Source organism: Schistocerca nitens, chromosome 7 (assembly GCF_023898315.1).
Source record: "Schistocerca nitens isolate TAMUIC-IGC-003100 chromosome 7, iqSchNite1.1, whole genome shotgun sequence".
NCBI lineage: Eukaryota > Metazoa > Arthropoda > Insecta > Orthoptera > Acrididae > Schistocerca > Schistocerca nitens.
The window spans coordinates 216176638-216198386 of NC_064620.1; the positions used below are offsets into that span (position 1 = coordinate 216176638).

General features: G+C 40.5%; 1 protein-coding gene across 2 annotated transcripts in view; it reads left to right on the top strand.

Moving 5' to 3' along the window:
• The window catches only part of LOC126194781 (endoplasmic reticulum lectin 1), a 116583-nt gene extending 95052 nt beyond the window's left edge, over window positions 1-21531 (top strand). For both annotated transcript variants that reach the window (XM_049933078.1, XM_049933079.1), the window contains 2 exons: window positions 18927-19166; window positions 21060-21531. In XM_049933078.1, coding sequence (XP_049789035.1) covers window positions 18927-19166; window positions 21060-21302 — 483 coding nt within the window. In that variant the 3' untranslated portion in view covers window positions 21303-21531. The remainder of the gene's footprint in view (window positions 1-18926; window positions 19167-21059) is intronic.
• Window positions 21532-21749: the final 218 nt, after the last annotated feature.

The following is a 21749-nucleotide window of genomic DNA, read 5'->3' on the forward strand; positions in this document are numbered from 1 at the left end:
TATCTGTTGATGTTATGTGATCTAAAGGGTTGTAGAAGTGGTTATGGAATTGCAGTGGTGTAGCCGATGTATTTATATGAGTGATTGCTTTGTGTATTTTGCTAGTTTCTGCTCGTTCTAGAGAGAATTTTCTTAAATTGTCTACCTGTCCATAATGTAGGTTTTTTATGTCGATAAATCCCCTTCCTACTTCCTTTCTGCTTAATGTGAATCTTTCTGTTGCTGAATGTATGTGATGTATTCTATATTTGTGGCATTGTGATTGTGTAAGTGTATTGAGTGCTTCTAGGTCTGTGTTACTCCATTTCACTACTCCAAATGAGTAGGTCAATATTGGTATAGCATAAGTATTTATAGCTTTTGTCTTGTTTCTTGCTGTTAATCCTGTTTTCAGTATTTTTGTTAGTCTTTGTCTATATTTTTCTTTTAGTTCTTCTTTAATATTTGTATTATCTATTCCTATTTTTTGTCTGTATCCTAGATATTTATAGGCATCTGTTTTTTCCATCGCTTCTATGCAGTCGATGTGGTTATCCAATATGTAATCTTCTTGTTTAATGTGTTTTTCCTTGACTATACTTTATATTATTTAGCATGTTGGATAGTGGGTTCAGAGCAAGGCAGAACCAGAAAGGACTTAATGAATCTCCTTGGTATATTCCACGCTTAATCTGTATTGGCTGTGATGTGATATTATTTGAATTTGTTTGGATATTAAGTGTGGTTTTCCAGTTTTTCATTACTATGTTTAGGAACTGTATCAGTTTAGGATCTACTTTGTATATTTTCAATATTTGTAGTAACCATGAGTGGGATACAGTATCAAAAGCTTTTTGGTAATCAATGTATGCGTAGTGTAGTGACCTTTGTTTAGTTTTAGCTTGATATGTCACCTCTGCATCTATTATCAGTTGCTCATTACATCCGCGTTCTCCTTTGCAACAGACTTTTTGTTCTTCATTTATAATTTTGTTCTGTGTTGTATGTGTCATTAATTTCTGTGTAATGACTGAAGTTAATATTTTGTATATTGTTGGTAGGCATGTTATGGGGCGATATTTAGCTGGGTTTGCTGTGTCTGCTTGATCTTTAGGTTTCATATAAGTTATTCCATGTGTAAGTGTATCAAGGAATGTGTATGGGTCTGCAATGTAACTGTTAAATAATTTATATCTAAAAACAAAGATGATGTGACTTACCAAACGAAAGTGCTGGCAGGTTGATAGACACACAAACAAACACAAACATACACACAAAATTCAAGCTTTCGCAACCAACGGTTGCTTCGTCAGGAAAGAGGGAAGGAGAGGGAAAGACGAAAGGATGTGGGTTTTAAGGGAGAGGGTAAGGAGTCATTCCAATCCTGGAGTGGAAAGACTTACCTTAGGGGGAAAAAAGGATGGGTATACACTCGCACACACACACATATCCATCCACACATAAACAGACACAAGCAGGCATATTGAATATGTTTGCTGGTGTCTGTAAATGTGTGGATGGATATGTGTGTGTGTGCGAGTGTATACCGGTCCTCTTTTTCCCCCTAAGGTAAGTCTTTCCGCTCCCGGGATTGGAATGACTTCTTACCCTCTCCCTTAAAACCCACATCCTTTCGTCTTTGCCTCTCATTCCCTCTTTCCTGACGAAGCAACCGTTGGTTGCAAAAGCTTGAATTTTGTGTGTGTGTTTGTGTTTGTTTGTGTATCTATCGACCTGCCTGCGCTTTCGTTTGGTAAGTCACATCATCTTTGTTTTGAGATATATTTTTCCCACGTGGAATGTTTCCTTCTATTATATTCATATTGTTAAATAATTTAGTTAGATGTGAATGTGTTGAGGTGAACTTCTTTAGCCAGAAATTTGCTATTTTATCTTTTCCAGGGGCTTTCCAATTGTGCATAGAATTATTTGCTCGGGTGACTTCATGTTGCAAAATTATCACTTTGGGCATTTGTGGTATCATCTTGTATGTGTCTGTTTCTGCTTGTACCCTCCGTGCATGCCTGTTATGTTGTACCGGGTTTGACCATATGTTGCTCCAGAAGTGTTCCATGTCTGTTATGTTTGGTGGGTTGTCTATTTTAATGTGTGTGTTATCTATTGTCTGATAAAATTTCTTTTGGTTTGTGTTGAATGTTCAGTTTTGTTTCCTTCTATTTTTCACTTTTTGTATGTTCTAAGTCGTTTGGCCAATGCTTGTAATTTCTGCTTCTTTTCATCTAATTGCTCTATCGCTTCTTGTTGTGAGATATTATTATTATTATTATTATTATTATATTGATGTATTATTATTATTATTTCTTCTTTCCTTTCTCAGACGTTATGTCTGGTTAAAAATGGAAAGTGATGCGGACATTGATCAAGTGTGACTTCCTTTTAACTGTACGGTATATGTTACATTGCATTTAGGAACTTTCGGGTAATTGAACATGTATCAATAATTACGGATTTCTGTAGTTGTATATATACGTTTTGATGTAGCTGTATTGTGTTGATGTACTGGTGGATTTTGTGTGGTATGACTCCTGTAGTTGATAGTATAATTGGTATATGTCAACTTTATCCTGATGCCACATGTCCTTGACTTCCTCAGCCAGTTGGATGTGTTTTTCAATTTTTTCTCCTGTTTTCTTCTGTATATTTGTTGTATTGGGTATGGATATTTCGATTGGTTTTGTTAATTTCTTCTTTTTATTGGTGAGTATGATGTCAGCTTTGTTATGTGGTGTTGTTTTATCTGTTATAATGGTTCTGTTCCAGTATAATTTGTATTCATCATTATCCAGTACATTTTGTGATGCATACTTGTATGTGGGAACGTGTTGTTTTATTAGTTTATGTTGTATGGCAAGTTGTTGATGTCTTATTTTTGCTACATTGTCATGTCTTCTGGGGTATTCTGTATTTGTTAGTATTGTACATCCGCTTGTGATGTGATCTACTGTTTATATTTGTTGTTTGCAAAGTCTGCATTTATCTATTGTGGTATTGGGATCTTTAAAAACTATTATTATTATTATTATTATTATTATTATTAATTGCTGTCATTATTATTATTATTATTATTATTATTATTATTATGCATGGTGTTCAGTCGAGAAAACTGGCCACACTACTCAGGAAAAGTGGCGAAAATGTTGACCCCAATACGAGTTAGTTACTTTCATATATCACACGAAATACCACAGATCAGACTGACTGCTAAACCCTTAAGCTATCATCCATCATTTTAGCCCTTTCTAACCATTTTGAATTAATTAATTTATTTATGTTATGTAAAACTACCTCTGTTCTCAGAATGAAATTTTCAGTCTGCAGCGGAGGGTGCGCTGATATGAAACTTCCTAGCAGATTAAATCTGTGTGCCAGACCAAGACTCAAACTCAGGGCCTTTGCCTTTCGCAGGAAAGTGCTCTACCAACTGAGCTACCCAGACGTAACTCACTATCCATCCACACAGCTTTACTTCCATCAGTACTTCATTAAATAGGAAGGTAGGAGACGAGGTACTGCCGGAAGTAAAGCTGTGAGGACAAGTCGTGAGTCTTGCTTGGATAGCTCAGTCGATAGAGCACTTGCCCTTGAAAGGCAAAGGTCCTAAGTTCGAGTACAGTCTGGCACAAAGTTTTAATCTGCTAGGAAATTTTATACCAGCCTGCACTCTGCAGCAGAGTGAAAATTTCATTCTGGAAACATTTCCCAGGCTGTGGCTAAGCCATGTCCCCTCAGCATCCTTCCTTCCAGTCTTCTAGTCTTGCAAGTTTCACAAGAGAGCTTTTGTGAAGTCTGGAAGGTAGGAGACAAGATACTAGCAGAATTAAAGCTGTGAGGATGGTTTGTGAGTTGTGCTTGGGTAGTTCAGTCGGTAGGGCACTTGCCTGTAAAACACAAAGGTCTCAAGTTCAAGTCTCAGTCTGGGGCACAGTTTTAATATGCCATGAAGTTTCATTTCTTCTGTTCGGCCTAATACAAGAATCTGATTGAAAATAGCCTGCTCCAGCCACTTGATACTGTTTTAGATATTAGGGCATCAAGATGCCTAAAAAACGTGGTCGTAAAACAGAACAAACAACATGGGATGCTGCTGCAGTGGCATTGGCCTCAGTCCCCCCTAAGTAGGGAGAATTAGCCACAACCTAAACCTTCAGAAAAATTCATAAATTTCCGCTGCACACTGCTACGTACACTTAAGGACAAGCTAGATAAAGTAACATAACATACTAACAACTCAGTGGAAATGAATGAAAGTGGGAGAATGGTGCTAGAGGTCTCCCAGTCATGCACAGACAGTTGTATGTCACATGCCATAATGTTGGTGTGACTATAGTAGCAAATAGAGCTGGCCCCATGACACGAGACAGTTGAAAGAACGGGTGAAGACTCCCCCCCCCCCCCTTCCTCCTCTCTCTCTCTCTCTCTCTCTCTCTCTCTCTCTCTCTGTCTGTGTGTGTGTGTGGGGGGGGAGGGGGGGGTTCCCAGTAGAAACCTTGCACTGCATCCTAAATGACAAATGAATAATTTTTGCTAAAATCTATTAGGATTGTGGTGTCACCGCTAGACACCACACTCGCTAGGTGGTAGCTTTAAATCGGCCGCGGTCCATTAGTACATGTCGGACCCGCGTGTCGTCACTGTCAGGATCGCAGACCGAGCGCCACCACAAGGCAGGTCTCGAGAGACTGACTAGCACTCGCCCCAGTTGTACGACGACGTAGCTAGCGACTACACTGACGAAGCATTTCTCTCATTTGCCGAGAGACAGTTAGAATAGCCTTCAGCTAAGTTAATGGCTACGACCTAGCAAGGCGCCATTAACCATTTGTAACGTTGCATGTACCTCAAGATAGAGTCTCACTTGTATCATCCAGAATGCTGTATACCAAAGGACAATATAAAAGTTAAGTGTTCTAGTAGCTATGTTCTTTTCTTTATCACATTCATTACGAATCCTGTTCCAGACTTCGCGCCAGACGGCGTGAGTTGACGCGTGCCCTTTCGGCTACTTCACTGTGGACTGGCTGCCTTAACAGTCCACTACAAGGATCATGAGCTCATCTTCCTGCAGATCACATTTAAGGGCTTTAAGATGCAAGCTTTAATGTTTAGCAATGTAATGAAGGCGTGACAAATTTCAAATTTTTGTTGCTACTTCTTTAATAAATTCACCCACTACCATTTGCTTTGTGTCCATAGTGTCCTGATCAGTATGGGTCCATTGCTTGTACATGATAATTTCCTGTGAATCATACTCTGTACAACAGCTGGCAACTGCAGATGCTACAGTCTTTGGTCCAAGACGTTTTTCACGGTGATGTTGCATGCATTATTTAGATTCCAGACTGCAGACCGCTTTGCTAAGAAGCTCTTTATAATTTGCACTTATTCCTGCTTCACTAAGCATAAGCTTAACACTCTGGTGAAGTATGCAAACACGTACTGCATGCATTCCAACTGACTGCATGCTTTCCAGTTGGTTTAACTGTTACTCATCATTTTGATCTAAGTTCACAAAATTTTGAGAACCCCGTTTCTGGGTCGTTTCTATCCTTGTAGCATACGTACATTCCCCGTAAATTGCAAAACGATCTTTTCTTTGTGTATGTTTTTGTGCCTGGAACACTAACTGATAGAAAATCCTTTTTCCAGGACATACTTCGCTAAATTCATCATCTCCAAAAAAAATTTGCACTCTACTAGAGTCTGCATCGTGTTCGAAGGTGGCCCAATGTTCAGCCATTCTGCACATTCCCCTCCACTAGCCACTGGCAGCCAATTATACTCATTCTCTTTCCGAGCGGGTAGCAGCGAGTTGCATCTAAACAGCGAGAACCTCGCTCCTACATGTTGCTCTGTTGCTGTACTTTGTGACAGCCGAACTATTCATTCAACTGTCAGTTTTTTTTTTAATAGGGTTGTTTTAAAATAGTTTTTTTAAATTGTGTGTGTGTGGGTGGGGGGGGGGGGGGGCAGTATAGGTGTGAATGAGTATCTGTAAATGTTTATGTGCAATTTAAGAGAAGAGCCAGGTGACAGCAATAAATGTGAAATTCTTCACAAGTAGGCAAGGGGGATTATTTACCGCATTTATGACTTTTTCAAACGTGAATTTGAAAGCTGGTGTCCTGTTGACATTTGAAGACACGAGAACGGACTCCAGAACCATGTGGTGTAGGCAAGAGAACTGTAAAGAGAATTGTAAATGAAAGTGTCAGAACTGTAGGAACTGTAGAAAAAGTTGGTCTCGTTTTGCCTGGAAAGCATCGAAATCGCAGGGAATCTGCAACACAAATGGATGGTTTTAATGATGTTGTTTTAAAGTGCTCCATGTGGATGATGAATGCCCAATATCACAAAAACATTTTACGGTTATGCAGGAGAAAATTAGCTTCAGTGGTAAACGCTTCATCAATGTAAAGAATTTTAAAAGACGTTGGTTCCTGATAGGTTAAGAGGAGAGTTTTTAGTTCAAAGAAGTGACATAGGTGCAGCATGAACTACATCCCATATAAAGACTCAATATACAACAGGAGGTGGTAGTTAAACAGTGTATTACCTTGATGAAACATGGGTCAGTTAGGATCATTCCAGGAAAATCTGCTGGAAAATGAGTGATGGTACTGGCAATTATAAAGTTTTCATAGGAATAGGTTCTCAGATAATTATTCTGACTCTTCGTCTGGTTTTGTTTCTGAGAGTAACCTTGTATTTATGCATAAGAAAAACAGCAGCGACTACCATTCGGAAATGAAGGCTGTCAGTTTCATGACGTGATTCACAATTCTTGTCATACCTTGCTTCGAAGTCGGCTGTGGCCAGTTATAATTCAACTGTTCAGAGAAAACTCCAAGTATAAACACCAGAAAAGTGGATATTTTCCCCTGGCTTAAAAATAAAAATATTAAGCACGGTATAAACCAGACTTGTGCCAATCTCCTGCAGCTCTTTAATGTTTAAAAGTCACGTGACAGAACTTGCAAACGTGACTTCCTTGCACGTGAACGGGGTCACACAGTTTTGCATTTACCCACATGTCACTGTCAATGTAGCCCTGTTGTTGTTGTTGTTGTTGTTGTTGTTGTTGTTGTGGTCTTCAGTCCTGAGACTGGTTTGATGCAGCTCTCCATGCTACTCTATCCTGTGCAAGCTTCTTCATCTCCCAGTACCTACTGCAACCTACATCCTTCTGAATCTGCTTAGTGTATTCATCTCTTGGTCTCCCTCTATGATTTTTACCCTCCACGCTGCCCTCCAATGCTAAATTTGTGATCCCTTGATGCCTCAAAACATGTCCTACCAACTGATCCCTTCTTCTAGTCAAGTTGTGCCACAAACTTCTCTTCTCCCCAATCCTATTCAATACCTCCTCATTAGTTACGTGATCTACCCACCTTATCTTCAGCATTCTTCTGTAGCACCACATTTCGAAAGATTCTATTCTCTTCTTGTCCAAACTAGTTATCGTCCATGTTTCACTTCCATACATGGCTACACTCCATACAAATATTTTCAGAAACGACTTCCTGACACTTAAATCTATACTCGATGTTAACAAATTTCTCTTCTTCAGAAACGATTTCCTTGCCATTGCCAGTCTACATTTTATATCCTCTCTACTTCGACCATCATCAGTTATTTTACTCCCTAAATAGCAAAATTCCTTTACTACTTTAAGTGTCCCATTTCCTAATCTAATTCCCTCAGCATCACCCGATTTAATTTGACTACATTCCATTATCCTCGTTTTGCTTTTGTTGATGTTCATCTTATATCCTCCTTTCAAGACACTGTCCATTCCGTTCAACTGCTCTTCCAAGTCCTTTGCTGTCTCTGACAGAATTACAATGTCATTGGCGAACCTCAAAGTTTTTACTTCTTCTCCATGAATTTTAATACCTACTCCGAATTTTTCTTTTGTTTCCTTTACAGCTTGCTCAATATACAGATTGAATAACATCGGGGAGAGGCTACAACCCTGTCTCACTCCTTTCCCAACCACTGCTTCCATTTCATGCCCCTCGACTCTTATAACTGCCATCTGGTTTCTGTACAAATTGTAAATAGCCTTTCGCTCCCTGTATTTTACCCCTGCCACCTTTAGAATATGAAAGAGAGTATTCCAGTCAACATTGTCAAAAGCTTTCTCTAAGTCTACAAATGCTAGAAACATAGTTGCCTTTTCTTAATCTTTCTTCTAAGATAAGTCGTAAGGTTAGTATTGCCTCACGTGTTCCAACATTTCTACGGAATCCAAACTGATCTTCCCCGAGGTCCGCTTCTACCAGTTTTTCCATTCGTCTGTAAAGAATTCGCGTTAGTATATTGCAGCTGTGACTTATTAAACTGATAGTTCGGTAATTTTCACATCTGTCAACACCTGCTTTCTTTGGGATTGGAATTATTATATTCTTCTTGAAGTCTGAGGGTATTTCACCTGTCTCATACATCTTGCTCACCAGATGGTAGAGTTTTGTCAGGACTGGCTCTCCCAAGGCCGTCAGTAGTTCTAATGGAATGTTGTCTACTCCCGGGTCCTTGTTTCGACTTAGGTCTTTCAGTGCTCTGTCAAACTCTTCACGCAGTATCGTATCTCCCATTTCATCTTCATCTACATGCTCTTCCATTTCCATAATATTGTCCTCAAGTACATTGCCCTTGTATATACCCTCTATATACTCCTTCCACCTTTCTGCCTTCCCTTCTTTGCTTAGAACTGGGTTGCCATCTGAGCTCTTAATATTCATACAAGTGGTTCTCTTTTCTCCAAAGGTCTCTTTAATTTTCCTGTAGGCAGTATCTGTCTTACCCCTAGTGAGACATCCTTACATTTGCCCTCTAGCCATCCCTGCTTAGCCATTTTGCACTTCCTGTCGATCTCATTTTTGAGACGTATGTATTCCTTTTTGCCTACTTCATTTACTGCATTTTTATATTTTCTCCTTTCATCAATTAAATTCAATATTTCTTCTGTTACCCAAGGATTTCTATTAGCCCTCGTCTTTTTACGTACTTGATCGTCTGCTGCTTTCACTACTTCATCCCTCAGAGCTACCCATGGAATTAATTTGGGCAAAGGATAAGGGGGGGGGGGGGACATTCAAGATAACATTCACTGAATCTCTTGTGCATGAGGCAATAGACAACATCCCACCTGTAGCGTGGGCATGGTGTGTGCAGCATGCTGAAAAGCTTCAGAAAGAACAATTTGACAGGGAAGTGCTGAACCTATCATCGTAAATTTACAATTAGGTTTTTCGGAAACAGATTCAAATAAAAGTGACTGTGGTATTGGGATGTAGACTTTGGAACAAAGTAATAATATTTCTTAGTGTTAAGGACTCGTGGTTTAAAAAATGTGTTTGTCAACATATCAGTTGTGTACATAATAATGAGAACTTCCTAGCATTTCTGATTAGGACTTTGCATCCTTTGAATTATGCAGGCTATAATGTTCAACATATTGCCCAAGGAGAAGTTAAGCTTCTCCCACCATATTTTATGGTTTAATAACAAGCGAGGATTGTGGCTGGGCAAATTCCTCAAAAGTCCGATATTTTCCACATGTAAACTCCTGTCATTTTCAAGGCAGGAATTGGATAAGGCCCTAAAATGACAGTAACTGTTACTTGTCAAGATATCAGTCTTTTTTGATGTTATTAGTCATCATTCCCTGGAGTTATTCACAGATGATGGTTAATTGTTTGCTTGTTTAATGGATTATAAATCCAGTTTCTCACTGTAATGTCGAACGAGTTAGTTTACATTCTTAATGCCCGTTAACCTTGAAAAATATGACAACTTACTGACCATTTTTACGATAGTCACACACACCTTCTACACATTTTTAAAAATTCTATTGAGTAGCAACAGTTGTCAAGCAAATATAATCTATTGAGTAGCAACAGTTGTCAAGCAAATATAATGATTTCGGTTTGTGCTTGAAGTTCATTCTGTTGTGTATTAAATTTTTACTTACGATACAGTTCAAATCACAATAAATGATAGTTATTGCAAGCAGTCTCAATGATCTTGTCGTGTTGAGAAAAATTGTACTTCACGTCTTCATATAGCTCTATCAGCTGTTCTCGCCCCTGATGTCACTTGGATTAAATCTGTGGAGCACTGGACGCAATGTCATCAAGATATGAATTAACATTTCTCTCATGACGACTGAATGAAATTGGTTTTAATATTTACTATTCCCCTCATAGATCTGAATATATAATATGATGTACCGTAAGCAAATGAGCCTGACAGTTGTCGACAGCAATGCAGTTTGGCAACAAGGACTTTGTTTGTCCGCCCTCTGCTGCCATGCGTGCACTGTTCTCATCCCTTCGCTGCTGTGCCTCTATGCACAGTAGCGCTGTCTTATGTGATGCAAGCTATAATGATTTCTGCTGGTAATTGTTTACTTGTCGATTTCCAGGAAGCGATAGAATGCCCTTCTCTGCCTTCAGCTTTCAAGCATGCATTACCATCCTTTCTGATACTTCAAAATATGTTGCTGTTTCTCTGATTGTCCACCTTACAGGAGCTAAGGTTAAAATTTGTGTTTGTTTTGTATGATTAGATTCCTGCATCTTGTCCTCCAATTCAATCAGCAAATGTGCATAGTCAGCAGAGCCTCCACATTGTGTACTTTTACTGGCTTATTGAATTAACTGATTTACACACATAGCATTTGGAATTTGATTTTCACTTACACTCTGTGGCCTTTGAATTTTCTGCTTCAAGTACTGAGGCGTATCTCGAGTGCTTACAGTTTGTTTCAGGGGTGAAATACCAACTGATAATAATATAGTGTTTAACTCTACAGTTGGTATAAAGTCATCATCAGACTGCAATGATGATGCTGATAAAATGTCCTCCAAATATTTGTAACAATGAAAACAGTCGATATATTTATGTAATGCAGTCTTGCAAGATGACCTGGCTTTACATTATGTACAAGCTGCTTCTTCTTCAGAGCACAAGCCTTATGTGCTGTTTCAGTATCAACTGTCCAAATTCGTGTCTTCACATTCTGACTCTTTTGTTTCCCAAGGGATTAGAGCACTTTTTGTAAACTCTCACATTTAGTCACCAACAGAGCTTCATGGTGTAGACAAACTTGGGATGTATTGTCAAGCTTTGCATAAGAAGCTTGGACTAGTACTTTTGTTTGCACTCACTAAAAGCTGTGGACAATTTCAATCCAAAGTCGTCGCCAACCCCCCCCCCCCCGCCCCCCCCCCCCCCCCACTTTGTGGAAAATTACATGACCCCTGATGCTTCAGCTCCTTGCCCAGTTGAGCAGGAAGGCAAGCTGTGTCCATTTTTACTTAATCACAAAAGCATTATTGCAGAATACCATTGGCTAAGATTGCAGTTGAGTGAAGTTGTGCACATTGTATAACACCAGAATAAAACAGTCAGCAAAAATACAAATATATAGCTATGAAAATAATAACCAAAAGTAGTATTATTATAAACATGTATCAGATTAAAAACCTCGCATGGTCTTATGAAGTACATAAGAATTACACTCACAAGGGGAGGCCGCCAATTGTAAAATTCAGATTCAATTCATACTACGCATAATAAAAGCTCATGGCCAGAGGTGTAATGTGGCAAAGCACCAAGATGCACTTCTCAGCCATTGTCGAGCAAATCGACAGTTAAAACAAACCATTCGGTGAAATACTCTCTACGATTATTAATTTTCTACAGCATCGTGGCACAGCGGTAAGCGCTCGGGTTCGTAATCCGAAGGTCGCCGGATCGATTCTCGCGCCATGCAACATTTTTTTATTATTAGTTTTTTGTAGATGATGTGACTTACCAAACGAAAGCGCTGGCACGTCGATAGACACACAAACAAACACAAACATACACACAGAATTCAAGCTTTCGCAACAAACTGTTGCCTCATCAGGAAAGAGGGAAGGAGAGGGAAAGACGAAAGGATGTGGGTTTTAAGGGAGAGGGTAAGGAGTCATTCCAATCCCGGGAGCGGAAAGACTTACCTTAGGGGGAAAAAAGGACGGGTATACACTCGCACACACACACACACATATCCATCCACACATATACAGACACAAGCAGACATATTTAAAGACAAAGAGTTTGGACAGAGATGTCAGTCGAGGCAGAAGTGCAGAGGCAAAGATGTTGAATGACAGGTGAGGTATGAGTGGCGGCAACTTGAAATTAGCGGAGATTGAGGCCTGGTGGGTAACGGGAAGAGAGGATATATTGAAGAGCAAGTTCCCATCTCCGGAGTTCGGATAGGTTGGTGTTAGTGGGAAATATCCAGATAACCCGGACGGTGTAACACTGTGCCAAGATGTGCTGGCCGTGCACCAAGGCATGTTTAGCCACAGGGTGATCCTCATTACCAACAAACACTGTCTGCCTGTGTCCATTCATGCGAATGGACAGTTTGTTGCTGGTCATTCCCACATAGAATGCGTTACAGTGTAGGCAGGTCAGTTGGTAGGTCACGTGGGTGCTTTCACACGTGGCTCTGCCTTTGATCTTGTACACCTTCCGGGTTACAGGACTGGAGTAGGTGGTGGTGGGAGGTTGCATGGGACAGGTTTTACACCGGGGGCGGTTACAAGGGTAGGAGCCAGAGGGTAGGGAAGGTAGTTTGGGGATTTCATAGGGATGAACTAAGAGTTTACGAAGGTTAGGTGGACGGCGGAAAGACACTCTTGGTGGAGTGGGGAGGATTTCATGAAGGATGGATCTCATTTCAGGGCAGGATTTGAGGAAGTCATATCCCTGCTGGAGAGCCACATTCAGAATCTGATCCAGTCCCGGAAAGTATCCTGTCACAAGTGGGGCACTTTTGTGGTTCTTCTGTGGGAGGTTCTGGGTTTGAGAGGATGAGGAAGTGGCTCTGGTTATTTGCTTCTGTACCAGGTCGGGAGGGTAGTTGCGGGATGCGAAAGCTGTTGTCAGGTTGTTGGTGTAATGCTTCAGGGATTCCGGACTGGAGCAGATTCGTTTGCCACGAAGACCTACGCTGTAGGGAAGGGACCGTTTGATGTGGAATGGGTGGCAGCTGTCGTAATGGAGGTACTGTTGCTTGTTGGTGGGTTTGATGTGGACGGATGTGTGAAGCTGGCCATTGGACAGGTGGAGGTCAACATCAAGGAAAGTGGCATGGGATTTGGAGTAGGACCAGGTGAATCTGATGGAACCAAAGGAGTTGAGGTTGGAGAGGAAATGCTGGAGTTCTTCTTCACTGTGAGTCCAGATCATGAAGATGTCATCAATAAATCTGTACCAAACTTTGGGTTGGCAGGCCTGGGTAACCAAGAAGGCTTCCTCTAAGCGACCCGTGAATAGGTTGGCGTACGGAGGGGCCATCCTGGTACCCATGGCTGTTCCCTTTAATTGTTGGTATGTCTGGTCTTCAAAAGTGAAGAAGTTGTGGGTCAGGATGAAGCTGGCTAAGGTAATGAGGAAAGAGGTTTTAGGTAGGGTGGCAGGTGATCGGCGTGAAAGGAAGTGCTCCATCGCAGCGAGGCCCTGAACGTGCGGGATATTTGTGTATAAGGAAGTGGCATCAATGGTTACAAGGATGGTTTCTGGGGGTAACGGATTGGGTAAGGATTCCAGGCGTTCGAGAAAGTGGTTGGTGTCTTTGATGAAGGATGGGAGACTGCATGTAATGGGTTGAAGGTGTTGATCTACGTAGGCAGAGATACGTTCTGTGGGGGCTTGGTAACCATCTACAATGGGGCGGCCGGGATGATTGGGTTTGTGAATTTTAGGAAGAAGGTAGGGGTGCGGGGTGTCGGTGGGGTCAGGAGGTTGATGGAGTCAGGTGAAAGGTTTTGTAGGGGGCCTAAGGTTCTGAGGATTCCTTGAAGCTCCACCTGGACATCAGGAATGGGATTACCTTGGCAAACTTTGTATGTGGTGTTGTCTGAAAGCTGACACAGTCCCTCAGCCACATACTCCCGACGATCAAGTACCACGGTCGTGGAACCCTTGTCCGCCAGAAGAATGACGATGGACTGGTCAGCCTTCAGATCACGGATAGCGTGGGCTTTTGAAGACCAGACATACCAACAATTACAGGGAACAGCCATGGGTACCAGGATGGCCCCTTCGTACGCCAACCTATTCATGGGTCGCTTAGAGGAAGCCTTCTTGGTTACCCAGGCCTGCCAACCCAAAGTTTGGTACAGATTTATTGATGACATCTTCATGATCTGGACTCACAGTGAAGAAGAACTCCAGCATTTCCTCTCCAACCTCAACTCCTTTGGTTCCATCAGATTCACCTGGTCCTACTCCAAATCCCATGCCACTTTCCTTGATGTTGACCTCCACCTGTCCAATGGCCAGCTTCACACGTCCGTCCACATCAAACCCACCAACAAGCAACAGTACCTCCATTACGACAGCTGCCACCCATTCCACATCAAACGGTCCCTTCCCTACAGCCTAGGTCTTCGTGGCAAACGAATCTGCTCCAGTCCGGAAACCCTGAAGCATTACACCAACAACCTGACAACAGCTTTCGCATCCTGCAACTACCCTCCCGACCTGGTACAGAAGCAAATAACCAGAGCCACTTTCTCATCCTCTCAAACCCAGAACCTCCCACAGAAGAACCACAAAAGTGCCCCACTTGTGACAGGATACTTTCCGGGACTGGATCAGATTCTGAATGTGGCTCTCCAGCAGGGATATGACTTCCTCAAATCCTGCCCTGAAATGAGATCCATCCTTCATGAAATCCTCCCCACTCCACCAAGAGTGACTTTCCGCCGTCCACCTAACCTTCGTAACCTCTTAGTTCGTCCCTATGAAATCCCCAAACCACCTTCCCTACCCTCTGGCTCCTACCCTTGTAACTGCCCCTGGTGTAAAACCTGTCCCATGCACCCTCCCACCACCACCTACTCCAGTCCTGTAACCCGGAAGGTGTACACGATCAAAGGCAGAGCCACGTGTGAAAGCACCCACGTCATCTACCAACTGACCTGCCTACACTGTGACACATTCTATGTGGGAATGACCAGCAACAAACTGTCCATTCGCATGAATGGACACAGGCAGACAGTGTTTGTTGGTAATGAGGATCACCCTGTGGCTAAACATGCCTTGGTGCACGGCCAGCACATCTTGGCACAGTGTTACACCGTCCGGGTTGTCTGGATACTTCCCACTAACACCAACCTATCCGAACTCCGGAGATGGGAACTTGCTCTTCAATATATCCTCTCTTCCCGTTATCCACCAGGCCTCAATCTCCGCTAATTTCAAGTTGCTGCCACTCATACCTCACCTGTCATTCAACATCTTTGCCTCTGCACTTCTGCCTCGACTGTCATCTCTGCCCAAACTCTTTGTCTTTAAATATGTCTGCTTGTGTCTGTATATGTGTGGATGGATATATGTGTGTGTGTGCGCGAGTGTATACCCGTCCAAACCCTTTGTCTTTAAATATGTCTGCTTGTGTCTGTATATGTATGGATGAATATGTGCGTGTGAGCGAGTGTATACCTGTCCTTTTTTCCCCCTAAGGTAAGTCTTTCCGCTCCCGGGATTGGAATGACTCCTTACCCTCTCCCTTAAAACCCACATCCTTTCGTCTTTCCCTCTCCTTCCCCTCTTTCCTGATGAGGCAACAGTTTGTTGCGAAAGCTTGAATTTTGTGTGTGTGATTGTGTTTGTGTGTCTATCGACCTGCCAGCACTTTCGTTCGGTAAGTCACATCATATATGTGTGTGTGTGTGTGTGTGTGTGTGTGTGTGTGTGTGTGTGTACACATTTGAATTACAAAAAACAAATACCAAAAAAAACAAAAGTTGCATGGTGCAAGATTCGATCCGGTGACCTTTGGATTACGAACCCAAGCGCTTACCGCTGGGCCACGACGCTGTAGAAAATTAATAATCGTAGAGAGTATTTCACCGCAACGGTTTATTTTAACTGTCGATTTTCTCGACAACGGCTGAGAAGTGCATCTTGGTGCTTTGCCGCATTACACCTCTGGCCATGAGCTTTTATTATGCGCAGTATGAATCGAATCTGAATTTCACAATTGGCGGCCTCCCCTTGTCAGTCAAAAGAACCCACTCACTATGCTGTGAAGAACACAACAGTAAAATGGAGATCCTTTGAATAAGGCTCCTCAAGAGTGAAGTAAACATCTATTTGTAGCTGATTGCTAAAGTAATTATTGATATTTGATTTTCTATGTAATGTGTACCTTGTGATATTTTCCACATGAAATTAGTTAGTTAAATAGTTACTGTTAGTTTATTTTTGTAAAACTGCTGAAGTACAAACTTACTGTTAAACTCCTGGTTGTTTAACAGACTAAATTCATGTAACAAAGGCACCAGGCACACATTTTAGAGAATGGTGATCATGGGGAAAAAAAAGAAACAGGAAACTTTTCTTTCTATTGAATTCCGTAATCCATTTCAATTTTTATAAGGAGTCCTGTTGAACTGAATGCTGTAGAGATGTTTAAAAATACGAAAAACACTACTTATTTGCAGTTTTTCAGACTCAAACTCATTTTTTAGTCACCAGAACTTTTGGCATTATCTTCCACAGAGAGTACCAAACAATTGTAGAACATAATCAAAGATGTCAGATTTAATTTAAAAACCAACGAAATATGGTCCCATTTTCAATGCACCTCCACTTTGTACCCTTTTTTTTATGCGTGCATTGCAAAACCAAATATAGTGTTGTGGGTGGTTTAGAACATGATATTCCAAATGAAAAAGGTTTAAAGGAGTTTGCAGATGACTTTTTTTGTTAAAGTGGATCAAAAATAGCCATTTTTGGCATTACTAGAAAAAAATCATTAACTTTGCCCTTAATTTGGAGACTATTGGAAAGCACTAGGAGGATAAAATTGTATGTTCTAAAACCATACATTGGTAAGGTATTACGTGTAAAATTTCAGTTTTATTCTACCATTACTTTTGGAGATATAGAAAGATAAACGACCTTTTTTTTCTCCCCCCCCCCCCCCCTAGCATCCTTCTTTCAGCCGACTACTTCACATTGTCGTTACTTTTTGGGGCCTTATATGCTTGCGTCACAAAACCAAATAAAGTTGTTTAGCTGGTTTAGAATATGGGCTTTCTAATGAAAATGGTTTAAAAAGTTTGCAGAAAACTCTCTCTCTCTCTTTTTTCCCCTCCCCAAGAGTTGGCCAAAAATAACCATTTTTGGCATGTTTAGGAAAGTCATCAACTTTGTCCTTAGTTTGTAGACTATTGGAAAGCAGTAGGGGAATGAAATTTTATATTCTAAAATCTTTTGTTGGTAAATTATATGTGCAAAGTTTTAGATTTATCCCACTGCTACAGAGGTATAAAAAGCTAAACTTCTCAAGAAATCTTTTTTTATTATGCCGCTTAAGAGAGCTCATAAAGTTGTACAAGATGATGGCCTGGTTTTGTTTCTTTCATGAAAATATTGGAGGAGATATTGTGTTGAAAATTTGTGTGTCCACTGTTGGTAGCTGCAATATTAGATAAATGAATTAGATTCAGTTTTTGTTCCATAGACCCAAAAAATAAGATGATTATCGTGTAGTCAGACAAATGAATAAATCTCTGCAAGTATTAGATTGGGGAAAGTGAAACTTTACCAGTGTTGATAGGGAAAATGTATGAATGCTCACACAAAATTTCACCTAAAATCTGTGATGGTCGGTGTGTTACATTGACCATCTGGTTGACCTTTTGAGCTTCCATAATGCTTACAGCACTGACTTAAATTATGCAGTGTAGGTTATCTAGTTCATATCACTTCTAATATTTCATAATAAGTTTAAGCTATTGAAATGTTTTAGCAGATAGTGCGCAAAGAAAGTAGTGTATCTTGATGTAGATTAATACTCTTCACTTTTTTGTCAGTCCACATACTGAAGCAGTTGTTGTTATGTATGGAACAAGATACTTTTCTTAATGGTATTTGATATCAATATCACTGTATTCTCTTTTCATGGTGTATCACACTTTTAAAAAGTGTTTAATTTCAATTTAAAATTACATAACTGCTTCATAATATTATGAAAAGGAAAGTTGCTACTCACCATATAGTGGAGATGCTGAGTCACAGATAGGCACAGCAAAAAGACTGTCACAAATAAAGCTTTCAGCCAGTAAGGTGCCGAAACACACACACACACACACACACACACACGACTGCAGTCTCAGGCAACTGAAGCCATGTAGTGTGCAGACTGCAGTCATGTGTGTGAGTTGTGTGTGTGTGTGTGTGTGTGTGTGTGTGTGTGTGTGTGTGTGTGTGTGTCGTGTATTTTTGACAAAGGCCTTACTGGTCGAAAGCTTTATTTGTGACAGTCATTTTGCTGTGCCTATCTGCGACTTAGCATCTCCACTATATGATGAGTAACAACTTTCCTTTTCATAATATTGTTACACTCCATCTTGGATTTTCCATTGTTTGCTTCAGAATATTGATTGATAAGAAAAGGGAATGGACAAGACATGAAAATATTTGCTCCTTTGTGTACTACCATTTGCTGAAAACCTCATTTTGATATTTTGAACTGTTTGTGAAGTAATGTAAGGTGTTGTGATGTAGGTGACTTAAACTGTGTAAGTAAAAGCTTTCCTTGCCCTGATAGTTACTGCTGGCATCAATATGTTTGCTATGTGCTATTTACTGGATCACAGAATTCATTTTAATTGTTCAGGTTTTTCCTTCTACAAAAACCTGGGGGAGCATTCCTGTGGAGTGCTTAAAGGGTTGTGTTATGAAATTCATTTGTTGTTTCCTTCGTTCTCTAATTTTTGGTGTCTGTCTTAATTGAGAAGAGAGTTTTGACTTGTAACAGTATATTTCCAATAACATAATTGTTAATTTAATTTCATATTACTAATGATACCTGTAAATTACAACACATTTGTCTTATGAAACCATTTCAGGGTACAGGTTGGTGGAAGTATGAGTTTTGCTATGGAGCAAGTGTGAAACAGTTTCACGAAGAAAAAGATGGTACAAAAACAGTGGTCAACCTTGGATACTTTAACAAGGAAGCACATGTGAATTGGTTATACAGAAACCCCCACAAAAGACCAAAACCACTTGGCCAGCGAAAACATATTTCCCATTTGTATACTGGGGGAACAATATGTGACAAAACTGGTCGTGCCCGCCAAACTGAGGTGAGATATGCATGTCTCCAGCTTGATTTTATCTGATAGTATAGCTGAAGTGTAACTCGTGCAGTTTGTGGGCTTCACAACACTTTCCTTAAATTAGTAAATTATGAGATTTTCCTTTGAAAGATGCCACATTTTAATTCACCTCATAGTGAATAATGTTTCAAAATTACGCTTTCACTCTGTTAAAGGTGTAATGAACATCAGTTAACGAAAAGAAGTGATTACAATGGATTTTTCTAAGTATTCTTTTTGCCTTGGTAAATGGCATAGGATACATTTAGATTAGCCCTCATCCAGCGGAACAAGCGAAGACTTGTGCCATTCAGTGGAGGGCTACTTACTATTAATCATACTGATCTGTTGTAGTGGGAAGTCTAGGTTGAAATATCAGCAGTCATAGAAAGGATTGATTGCTATTCACCTTAAAGATGATACATTGAATTGCAAACAGGCACAATGAAAAGATTGTTACGCACTAAGCTTTCAGCCGAAGTTTTCTTCAGAAAAGAAAGGAAAACACACACATATTCCCACGAGCAAGCACACCTCATACACATATGACTGCTATATCTGGCCAGACTGCAACTTACCCAATATGCTGAAGGTCTCACAAAGGTCTTCACAGACAGGCATCACCCTCAGATCTGATCCTCAAACAGATTTCCCATGCCATATCCCCGCATACTCCCAATCGTCCCAGCACCCTTGAGAACCAGCTACAAAGGAGCGCTCCCTACATCACCCAATACTACCCCGGACTGGAACAACTGAATCATATCCTTCACCCAGGGCTGTGATTATGTATCATAATGTCTTGAAATGAGAGGCATCCTACCCAAGATCCTTTCCATCCTTGCTAAAGTCATATTCCGCTGCCCACTCAATCTCTGCAACATCCTAGTCCATTCCCATGACACTCCCAATCCCAGTCTATTGCCATAGGGCTCATATCCCTGTGGGAGACACAAATGCAAGAGCTGCCAAATCCATTCACCCAGCGCTTCATCTTCCTGTCCCAAGTTCACCCAACTCCATCAGAGCAGAGCCACCTGTGAAAGCCACATGTCATTGCCAGCTCGCTGCTATCATTGCATAGCTTTGTATATTGGTATTATTACCAACCAGGTGTCCACCAGAATGAATGGCCACCAGACAGCTACCAAGAACAAAGTGCACCACTCTTTGGCATAAATGCAGCTGAACGTGACATGCTTGATTTTAATGGCTGCTTCACAACCTGGGCCATCTGGATCCTTCCCTCCACCACCACCTTTTTTGAACTATGCAGATGAGAGTTATCCTTAGAAAACATTCCCAACTCGAAAAATTATCCAGGTGTCCACCTATGATAACCTACTGTCCCCCACAACCTACACTGCTGTGTCAATAATAGGTTTTTATTTTTCTGTCTGATATTGTAAAGTCTATTCAAATAGTTTATACATACAAAATTGTCTCCCTCTTTTCCAAAGTAACCTTTCTACTTTTGGATTTAAGAGACCTCAACATATCAAACGAACTTCAACTTATCTAGGCTGTTTAGCTCAAGTGAATGAATGAATTACGTGTTTAAATAATGAATAAACATTTACAAATTACTTTCAATAAGTGAAGGTCTGAAAATGGACTGTTTGTAATCTCTCAAACTGGTAATATATGAATAGTTTTCGTGATTCCAGACTTCTAGATAAAAATCTGAAATGGAGTCTCATTTTAAAAATAATACTGTGAAACATGTTAATATGTTTGCAGCAGAAGTTGTTGAAATTGTGTTTAGTGAGGAAATGTACACAATTGCAACTCATCCTGCAATAAAATTGAATTTATTTTTCTCTAAATTCAAACTATGTTAAGATTGCTGTTGTACGCTAAAACACATTATTTATGTTTTAGGTAAAACTAAAATGCTTAGAGAACAGTGCAAGTCCGGGAGCTGTTGCACTGTATTTACTGGAGCCAAAGACGTGTGAGTACGTGCTTGGTGTGGAGTCTCCTCTGATCTGCAGCATTCTTTCCGAAGTTGATGAGAATGGCTTAGTTGAGTTGCCTCTCGACTATACGGGAGACGGTGTTACTGTGTCAGCAGAAGACGACGACGAACTGCCTGAGCCTGGTGGACCTAAGGGAGATGAATAACAAAAGTGTTTCTCCTTACTGTTGTGACCATATTCAGACTGTGATAGAAACTGTTTGAATTATTGCCATAATTGGGCAGTTATACCAAGACCATTCGGTCCAGAATTTTCAACAAACTAGTCATTCTTCTGTATAAAAACTGGTTGTGTGACATTTTTCAATAGCTTATAAGTCTCTGAAATGTGTATAAAACAAAGAAGAAAAGTATTACAACAGAATATTATAAGTCCATGTGTATCATACTTGGCTTTTTATGTTTCCATTGTGCTGTTTCCTGCTACAAAAACTTTAAAGAAAGTGTGCATCTTGCTTGTATACACATGTTCATTTACACTATTTATAAAGGTAAATGACTTACGCCATCTTGTTCCAGTTTCAGTAAGGATCAGTTCATTTACATGTTATGATAGCTATGAATCTTCAGTTCAGTAAGTACAAGGCAAGTAA